General features: G+C 43.7%; 1 protein-coding gene across 3 annotated transcripts in view; it reads left to right on the forward strand.

The window, feature by feature from the left end:
- The window catches only part of LOC111670684 (adenylate cyclase type 6-like), a 31,471-nt gene that overhangs the window by 1,891 nt on the left and 18,945 nt on the right, over positions 1-10,635 (forward strand). For all 3 annotated transcript variants that reach the window (XM_023427515.2, XM_087179591.1, XM_023427516.2), the window contains exons 2-3: positions 680-878; positions 997-1,891. In XM_023427515.2, the coding sequence (XP_023283283.1) occupies positions 998-1,891 (894 nt within the window). In that variant the 5' untranslated portion in view covers positions 680-878; position 997. The remainder of the gene's footprint in view (positions 1-679; positions 879-996; positions 1,892-10,635) is intronic.

The following is a 10,635-nucleotide window of genomic DNA, read 5'->3' on the forward strand; positions in this document are numbered from 1 at the left end:
TCAAAGCTAATGGGGGAAGCATGGACAATTGAATCTGGACTGAAGAGCTCTTGATCTCTGATGGTGCCCACTCAGTAGGCCTTTGTTGTCCAATAGAGCACACCCACCTGTGCCCACTCAAGATGTTCGGGGCAGATTGCAGTGATGGACCATAGCACAGCTCCGGGAAGAAAGATTAGGTTCCTCCGAAATAGTAAATGTTCAAGAAGTCCAGCAATCGGTGCAGAGTTTGTTGAAATGGGACCGTGTTCAACTTCATGGTTTGATGGCAAAATTACCCAGGGGCACCTGCTGCATGAGGCAATAATTGGAGGAGGTTTTGCTGTCACAACCCAGTGTTTTGCAAACACAACAGCAAATCATTTCCATGGAAATGCTGTCCCGGGCTGGTGGGGGTGGGACGGTGATGAGAGTGAGTGGAACAGACAAGCTATTTAGTAGATGTTATTTTCTGTCTCAGCTATTGATTGTCAAACTTTCTTCCAGAGAATTATACACAAAAGACACACGCAAACAAACACATCAATAACCACAGCGACTCCATCAATAGATGAGATACGACAGATGTGTGGGTTCCATGATGTCTGTGTTTCCATAAAACATCTCGACTCTCAGGTGATATTTCCTCAGGCAATGTTAGCCCAACAACATCATATGTATTGTTTGTGTGTTTTCCCAGGAAAGCAGGTGGTCTTCAGAGGCACTAGGTGGCGTATAGGGCTGGCACACTGACTGTTTCTACCAACGAAGGCCGGCTCAAACGCAGACACGCCTCTGATGCCTCTGGCCAGCGTGAGCTCATGGTGTCCGCTTGCTGGGGAAAACCAGTGGCCTGGCCAAAGAGCGCAGTGTTGCTACACACAGTAAAGCCCACACAGGTGAGAGGGAAAAAAAAAAAAAAAAAAACTCTCCCGGAAACTGACACTGTGCTTCCTGGATATTCAGATTAAATGTCCGAATGTGGTTTTTCTGTTTGTGTCCATGTGTTCTGTTCAGGATGTCGTGGGCCAGAGGCCTCTTTGCGGGCAGAGTGGATGAACGAAAGACAGCATGGGGAGAGCGCAATGGCAAAAAGAGGAAGGACAGCTCCTCACTGTGCAACCCACGCTACATGAGCTGCCTGAGGGACCCTGAGGACCTGGAGCCCCCTAATGCGGCCCCTCAGCATTACCACTGTGGAGCGGGCACCAGCGGGGGCAACTTCGGCCTGCGCTGCGGCTGGCAGGAGGACCACTACGGGAAAAGGATGGGTGGCGGCGGGGATCTGGGTCTAAAGGCTGTGGACCTGGGCTTTGAAGATGGGGAGCTGAAGGGCAGGAAAGAGGAGGAATTAGGGGAGTTAGCAGAGGGCAGCTGCAAGACGATGAGCGCTGCAGACTGCTGGATGCGGGTTGTGTGGGTTTTCCAATCCAAGAAGTTCCAGTCTGCCAAGCTGGAGCGTCTGTACCAGCGCTACTTCTTCAGGCTCAACCAGAGCTCCCTGACCATGCTGATGGGGGTGCTGGTGGTGGTGTGCGGGGTCATGCTCGCCTTCCACTGCATCCGCACAACGCCGAACGTGGCCTACATCTCAGTACTCTGTGTATCCATGGCTCTCTTCTTGGCCATGATGGTGGTGTGCAACCGTAACGGCTTCCATCAGGACTACATGTGGATTGTGAGCTACCTGGTGATCGGGGTGCTGATTGTAGTTCAGGTCTATGGAGTGCTGATGGTGTACCCCCGCAGCGCCTCGGAGGGCATCTGGTGGACGGTCTTCTTCATCTACATTATCTACACGCTGCTGCCGGTCAGGATGAGAGCTGCCGTGCTCAGTGGAGCTGTGCTGTCCACCATACACATAGTCACCGCCTGGAAGCTCAACCAAGGGGACAAGTTCATTTTCAAACAGGTAAGTGAGAGCTGGAATAACACAGAACAATACACCAGAGGTTTTCACTCACCTCTGTCAGTCTGTGTTAAGAGTGGACGACATGGATATTCTTCTATCAAGCGATATTATAGTCGTGGTTTCATCATCGGAGTCACGTTTCAATCAAACACAGTAATCGGTGTTGATAGTAATCACGAGCAGCAGCAGTAGTAACTATGAGTTTTCTAGAAATTCACTTGAGAAACTTGAAAAAAGATAAAAGGGAAAATAATACACGACAATAACAGTTTTTGTACATTCAGTACCTGACGACTCAACCTCATCACACCGATGCAGAACATTCCTGCTCACGGATTTGTAACATTGCCCTCGACAACCAGAGGGTTTAAAGGGACGCGCCCCTCAGTGAAAATGATTTGACAGGAGACAAAGGCACCGTGTATTCACACATTTGCATTTTTTTTTTATAAAGAGCAGGTTCACATCTTTTCAAGTCTATCTTTATTACAATATTCACATACTCATGTTTACAGTAGAAGTTGCTGTCCTCACTGGTCGCATATTAAAGCAAATGCAAAGTGTTCAGCAGTCTGAGTTGTACAAATGATGCGGGTATTTTCCTAAGAAACCACTTGATTTGTGACACTCTGATGAAGCTTATCTTATCCGTTCTCTTTACGATGCATTTTTGAAGAAAAACTAGTGCCGTGGATTTGGTTGCCCACCACACTGAAGTCCTGGGACTTCTTCATGGCTACAATAACAGGAGGAACAATAACAGTGAGCAGTAGCAATTTTACTGTACACATGGGCGTGCGAGCATTGTGTTCAGACAGAAAAAATGTGAATCTATTCTTTTCTAGTTGTAATGCCATCATTATGTTCCAACACTGGTTGGTGATGAATTTACAACCATCTGTGAAAATTGAAGTGAACATATATTTATGAAAATACCAAGGAAAATGTCCCAGACTTGCAGCAGTCAGGACCCGCTATTATCGCCATACAGTTGAGCACAATGTTGTCACTGTATTCACCAGTGGAAACGCCCTACTTTCTGTCCCCATCAATATAGGACAAACATTGTACCGACTCCTCAACCACTTTTCCATGTCAAAGGTGCCGTACTAAAAGTAGATGGTGCTGTGGATCTCGGCAGCTTTTCAAATGAGATTTTTAATGAGCCTATGTTTTGTGCTGGAGGGCAGCTATTGGCAACTCTGTTGGGGTTTGTGGAAGGTCATCTGGGTTGAATGAGCCCGTTTAGCTGTATTGTGGAGGAATATCATGATAATGTAGCATGGTGCCATTCAGGCCCGCAGTCCTCCAAAACAAGGAGGCTATTGTAGTAAAATGAAACAGGGTGGGGTGGGATACTCGGATTGTGCAATGAATTTGATGGAAAACAGGATGATTACTTCTTGAAATTGGAAGCTGTGGAAAAAATATAAACAGAATTAAAACATTTGTAATGAGCTCCACACACTGGAAATATTTCTTCATTACTTTTGTCTTCTTATTCTTTTTGTATGTGCTGTGAGTTACTCTTCGATTTCCTTACATGTTTTAATGAGATGTACGCTGTGTCAGACTTTACTCTTGTACATAGGGATTCAAAAACTGTGTGTGAACCTGCTCAACCTCTAAAACAGAAGTAATGAATGGCCTTTACAGAGCCACGACTAACAATTATTTTCAGTTATGCTTCCCAAATAACCTGACTATTTTTGTGACTTATTGATTATTTGATTAGTCGATAATGTGTCAGATAATAGTAGTAAATGCACCGGTGCTTGTCTTGACACACCAACAGAGCAAACTGTTCAATTCACGACGATATAAAACAGAAAGTCCTCTTATCTGAGAAGCTCGAACCAGCAAGTAAAGAGGACATGTCACAGTAAGAAAAGCACAGGTGCACATAGTAAAATGAATTTAGCTACTTCAGTTTCAGTTTCCTGGTATGGTGCATGCTGGCTCGCTGTCGCACTGTTGTGACTTGCTGGGACACTTGAATAGAACAGAGGCATGTTAATGTTAACAGCAACACCTATGACAACTGTGACTGTGAAAAAGGGCTAACTGCACATTTAACTTCAGTTCGGTTGTATGTATGTATCCTGCCATTTAATTTGTTTTGGTTTTTTTTACACTTCAAATCTTGATTGATGGTCAAACAGGGAATACAGACACAGAATAACACACATGTGGCTTAAAGTCTAGTCTCTGCAGAAAACATGTTTTCGCTATTAAGCAACCAGATGAATGTGGAGCCGCTCTGAATAAGGCAATATTGACATAACTCTACTGGTCCAATGAGCTTGTGTGTTAAGTGCCCCAGACTAGACAGGGTGACTTCAGGCACATTGGTCCGTTGCTTCCATGTGCTCCAGCTCTGGTCCGTTGCATTGGTCTTCTGACGATGGACTGCTGCCCTGCCCGAGGGCTTATACCCTCAACACAGTATGTTCCAGTTCTCTGAGCAATCAATGGTGGGACATGGGCTTCACACTATTTTGGCTAGAGGGTTGCTGTCTCCCTTGGGCTTTTAACAGAGATGAAGGAAATGACAAAAGCGTCGCTCAGGGTTGTGTAACGCTCTTATCAGCCACATCACACTCATTCTGTAGATAACCCGTTTCAAATGAAGAGGAATTTCAGAGTGATTTCTTTGTTTTCACCCCCAGGAAAAGAACCACACAGTGTGTCATTTAGCCAGCTCTCAGTCTCAACAGGTGTCTCTCAGTCTGGCTTCAAGCTGCTCACAGATGTATGAATACAGAAGGACTCTATTCAGTCCGTCACACTGCCTGTGATAGTAAGCTCACAAAAACTCTCCTCTTGGCGTCACATGTCCAGACTCCCTGATCTGGGAAAGCTGGTTTCTTCTTCTGGGACCTCATCATCCTCCGGCCCTCTCTGTGTCCCGGCCTTGTTTTTCCCTTATTTGTATTTTCCCTGCAGAGATGTTCATGCAGAATCAAGGCTGAGAAGATGGGAGACCGATGATGGCGGGGACAAAAGGGGTCTTTGTGCGAGGCAAAGCAGGAGATGTTGGAGGGGGGGCAGTCGGTGGCGACAAGGGAATGGACACGGATGGAGAGTGTGAAATAATGCTAGGCTGACACACCCGGCTGTAAAAGAGCTGCCAGTCTCTTCTCTCTTTTTTTTTTTCTCCTTCCACTCTTCTCCCTCTTTCTCTCTGAGTCATACTTCCATTCTGACAAAATCCCTCTCAGATGGAGTGGCCTTTTATTTCACAACAGGCTGAGATTGAGCTCACACTACTCGCGGGGATTGTTTCCATAGATCTCCATGTTTCACTGCTCTGCTCTGAAGGGCCTTCTCAGACTCAGACAACTACAGAGAGATGAAGGTGCAACAGCTCTCAGGAAAAAGCGAGTCACACTGCTGCTGTTCACTTGAAGCGGCTCCACTATCCTCCAGCCACAGGGTTCAGAGGAATCTCATTCATTCTTACAGGTGGCATCTGCCGTCTAGATTTCACAAGAGGGCAATCTAAGAGATTTGGACTGAAACAAAGTTAACACATTAGTCTCATAAAGACATCATTTCAAAAAGCTTTGGCAAGTAATTGTTGACAATCATCCTCCATCACAGACAAAATCCACACGGACCTTTTCGTTTACCACTTGCTTGCCCGTCTTGGTCTTTGATTCTGATTTTCAGCCTGGAAAAAATAAATGCCAGATTTTCTTGAAACACGTAATAACATCAAGATGACGGTTTCTGAATGACGTTAATATTCACACAAGTCTCAGAAATCCTGTGCTGATTGTTGCTGTTACCTAATAAACATCACACCTCATCAGGATGAGGGTAGAATTGTAGTTTAAATACAATGTGTTTGGTGCATTTAATAACAACATATCTGTGTTGTCCTTAGCTTTTATGTATGCTCAATTCTTTTGTCTTTTTGTATAATCTGATGCAAAATATCGGCCTATAAATTAAAATACACATATGATATATTTTTGTAAATGACAAAACAGAAAGAGTTATTTCGTGAATAAAGTGCAGTTATTCTGTAAATGATCCGTTTATATTCGGTCTTAAGTCTAATAGCGAAGCGAAGACTTCACTCCGAACCCGAAAACAAGTTATGTAAGATTCGCAGTTTTACTTTTGAACAGTTCAAACCATTTCATCCGTCTTCACTTTTAATGCTCATAATTACTTTCTTTTCTTTGAATTACTGTAGTAGTAATTACTGTAGTAATTCAAAGAAAAGAAAGTAATTAATCACTGTAGTAATTCAAACTGGATGATGCATGTTGACTGCAAAGTGAGTCGAGTTGTTGCAAACTGCAAAACTGCTTAGATATCTTGCTGGGTCGAAGTCCGTCTGTTGCTGTAACTTGGCCACAGAAGGGTCATTTCGTTATTCCTTCTTCATCACTACCGCTTGCTGGGATTTTTGCACGCTTCATCCCTTTAACTGCATTTGGTTTAAAACTCTGCTGCAGGCTGCTCTGTCAGCTGACGTTGTTGTGGGAGCTGTTTTACTTCCAAGTCTTGACAGTTGGCAGTTGACCAGCAGCCTCTTGATTGGTAGAAGCTGCAAAAATTCCGATTATCCTTTTGATGACGTCAATGTTTGTTGTCGTGTTTGGTTTTCTGACTGAGTGCCCTAATGTCGGATCTTCACTGTAGCACATGAATGCACCACAAAGAGCCAGTTTGTGTTCCAGTAGGTTCATGTTGCCTTCTTCGTAAGCATGCAATAATCCTAATGCATGCTCCTCAGATTAGTGTATCTGACTTCTGTTACCGTCTTCTCATCACGTTGAAATCCAGTGTGATTTCAGAGATTCACCCAAAGTCCAAATTTGAAGGACTCCTCAGTGGATAACACACACATGCATTGTCCAGTCACCTGAGTTATGATCTTGTGGCGCCGAGCACTCAGACTGTGGCTGGTACATATGAGACACATATGAGCCAGCACTCTCTCTCACACACACACACACACACACACACACACACACACACACACACACACACACACATCATATGGTCGAAAACAGATTCATTTGGCCCTCAGTGAGCTTCCCTGTGAGAGACCACCTGTCCCTTGTGTTTTTTGTCATGTTATTCTCTCTCGTGGGTAGACGAGGCAACAACCAACTTAACTCCATGATTGGCATTCAGAGCCGTGCAGAGAATTTTTGCTTTGATATAAGTACCTCCATAACATCAATATGAGCAGCTGTGCATCCATACGCCTATATGTCTGAAGGGGGATTATGTTACTTACTGTGCCATTGTTTAGTTCTAAGTACTTTATATCCAGCCGACGTGCAAGATGTCATACATGGATTAACAAGGAAGCAAACAGAAGTTTTTCTTTTGTGTGCAGCACGATATATTTGGATAACCAAATCCCAATTGGAGCCCTGTAGAGAGGAGCTATTGACAAGCAGGTCAAGAAGAGAGCGAAGTCTCGGAGGTACAGCTAGTCTGTGCTTTTGTTATTCTGTGCTGATCCAGCACTAGAGGAAAAACCAGTTCCTTTGTCAGATTGTTATGGGGTCAACGAATGTGGGACTAGTGGAAACATACTGATCCCTCTGCTTAACACTAGTGAAAAAGATACCAATCAATGAAATGTCACCAGCATGACCGAAGCGTGCATAATGCATTTAGGCCAGAACATTGGTGTTACGTAAGAAAAACCTGAAAGCAGCCGTACAGGCTGCATTGACCTTTATGCAATTATTCATGACATCAGCTGTGTCTGACATTCACATGCACTGTAGGGTGACCTCTGCTCTCTGATTCTGAAGTGATACTGAAACTAAAAGAAAACATTGTCTTTTTTTATTTCATATCTATAAGTATTATTTCTCTGAATGTGCAAGATAGGTGACTCTAAATACTTGACACCCCTCTGCACTTGTTGTCATGGACACATGTTTTTGTTTGATACCAAGCCCTACTTGTATTGAGCAAATCCAGTGTCCGGTGTACACACGTTACTACATGTACACAAGTACTACATGCGCACATAGGCCGTGAGAAGTGTGAAGAGCCTGTGATCCGTGTCTGTCTGCATGACATGTATGCGTCGGGGCTGCTCACTAAGCTGCTATCAGATGGTGAGAACCCATCATCAGGTACTGTGGGTGCTAAACAATGCACTGGCTCAAACAAAAGATCCCCCTTTACTCCCAACCTCACCCCCTCTCAGAGAGGGAGAGAGCATGTGACTCATCCACTTATTGTATTACAACCAGAGGCGATGATACACACCCGGATAACTTCCACCACCATGGGTGGGAGCAATTAGGATTAGCGATAAGCGAAATATTGCTCCTAAAATACAGCCAATGATAAGGGAAATAATAGCTGGGCTAATAATAGCTGTGTGAGTCGTGGATGAGGAAGTGCAGGCTTCTAATAACAGCTCGTGGTTTACTAACAACTTGGCTCTCTGCAAAAAGTAAATACAGGGATTTAAGGCTGAACGACCATGGCAGACGGCCAAGAGATATATATTAGGAATCCATTAGCGGTGTTAAATGTTGATCTGTGTGGCATGCAAGCCCCGAGGCTTTTAAGGCCAGTTTTACTCTGGATCTCGTTGAGCGTAGTACACCCTACCCTAGTGCTCGGGACAGGAAGGTGGAGGGCTCTCTGTCAAACGTCACCTCACACTGGCCAACTGTCTCGTTATCCCAGTCACAATTACACTAAACAGCGACAACATATGTTGAGCCTGCATAAGAATGTGCTGCAGGAGTGAAGCTAATTACCGAACGTGTTTACTATCAGTGTACACATAGGGAACACCTTCCTGCTATTGACAATTACACAGCTCTGCACAACACAACACCCTCTTTAACTTTCCCCTGACCTGCTTATTATCTGATGTTGCTTATTATTACTAATAAGACTACCTTTAAAAAGGATTTATAAATAGGTTATTAATTCAGTTAACACTTTATAAAGCATAAACAAACAATTATAAACCAGTGCTAACACACTTTTCATACAGTGATGCAGGCTCACTATTTTGCAAGATCATGTTAATGCTTACTACTCATTAATCTTTATAACTGGTAAAAGGAGCCTTATAGTAACTCATTAATAAATGATGACGCGTTTTACACTTCACTTACTATAAGGCTCCTTTTAACAGTTACAAATGGTAGTAAGTCATTAGGTAGATTAATGAGTAGTAAGCATTAACGTGATCGTGCCAAATAGTGAGCCTGCATCAATGTATGAAAACTGTGTTATAACTGGTTTATAATTGTTTATTTATGAGTTATAAAATATTAACAACCAAATGAATAACTTATTTATACACCCTTTATAAATCCTTTATAAGGGTCGTCTTTAAAGTGGCAGCGAATGGCCAAATGACTTTGTTAGTTTCACTGTTAGCTGCGAAGTTTACAACACTGAGCTTTTTTTTTTTTTTTTTTTTCCGTCTCACATTTTCATTGAATGATGTCAGATATAAAAACAAGACCCTGGTCCCGTGATGTAATTTCACAGACAGAGGGTTAATCCAAAGGAAGTTACACTCTATCTTCTGCCTTCATAAAAACCATGAAGCGAATTACTTCATGTCTTGATTTATTATCCTCGCTCCTTACACATAAAAAAAAACAAAAAATCCTTTCCCTTTTAAGGTTGCAGAAAGACAGTGGTGGTTTCTTTGTTTGGGATGATGTTTTCCACAAGCACATTCATGTTGTGAAGAAGAGTCTGCATTCTCCTCAACACTCAGTATGACCCGAATCACATTTCCAAACAGCTTTGTTTTAGTGTGTGTGGGGCTGAGCGGAGATGGTCAGCACATCAAACACACAGGCTCGGAGCACTAAGACATATACAGCAGCAGTTCCGCTTGTAGCGTTCAAACCGCGTGTTGGAACTCTGCACCTGTGCTTTTATTCCTGTGAAATGCTGATGATGTATTGGGCTTCGCAAACATGTCACTTCATGATACTTAATTTTTCCAGAAGTTGGCCCAGGAGGCGGATGTGTATCATGCACGAGTGCAGTATCAGCTCATCCTTGACTAAGCAACTCATGGAAGACTGAGTCAAACACTTGAGTTGAAGCAGTTACCAAACTCCTCTCGTGTTTCTACTGTTTAAACTATAACCTGTTGTTCTTGTCCCGGTATTGATCTGTCTGCTTTATAGTAAAAGTCAATATTGTGTAGGGTTAGGAGACAGAACAGGCAAGGACACTGGCTAAAACTGTGTAGTTAATGCTAGCAGATGCTTATATAACTGGACAGTGAAACTAAAGTCTTGTGTGTTTTTATTGGAGCTCGAACATCTGGCCCACACACACGACCTCATTTAATGTAGTTTAATTCCCTCTCTCTTTATTCTGTTGCTAGCTATTCAAAGACTAAAAGTCACGTTACATCGGTCTCTGTCAGAGTGAAATGGTGGCCTTGTTGTACATTGTGCTTAAAAGGAGATGCAGGCGATAACAGCTGAAATGGGAATTCCTGGATGTTTAGCTCACATTCACACAGTTCAAGGTCTGGACTCCCTCACACAGTTCAAATCAGAGAGAAGAGCCAGCGGAGGAGAGAGCGGGGCTGGTTGGTTTGTTAGGCTACTTAACCAGATCTTGTGTTCCTGTGGCCGCTGTGCTGTAATTGCAGCTGTGTGGACTGTGAGGGTGTGAGTGGGCAGGAAGCGAAGGGTTAGTGAGGACACAGCTGGGAGGAGAGTGTCGTGTCCAGCCCTGCCCCCGCCCCCTCCCTCCCT

Source organism: Seriola lalandi, unplaced genomic scaffold (assembly GCF_002814215.2).
Source record: "Seriola lalandi dorsalis isolate HSWRI2012SDOR001 ecotype SW California unplaced genomic scaffold, Sedor1 jcf7180002054861, whole genome shotgun sequence".
In the NCBI taxonomy this organism is placed as follows: Eukaryota; Metazoa; Chordata; class Actinopteri; order Carangiformes; family Carangidae; genus Seriola; species Seriola lalandi.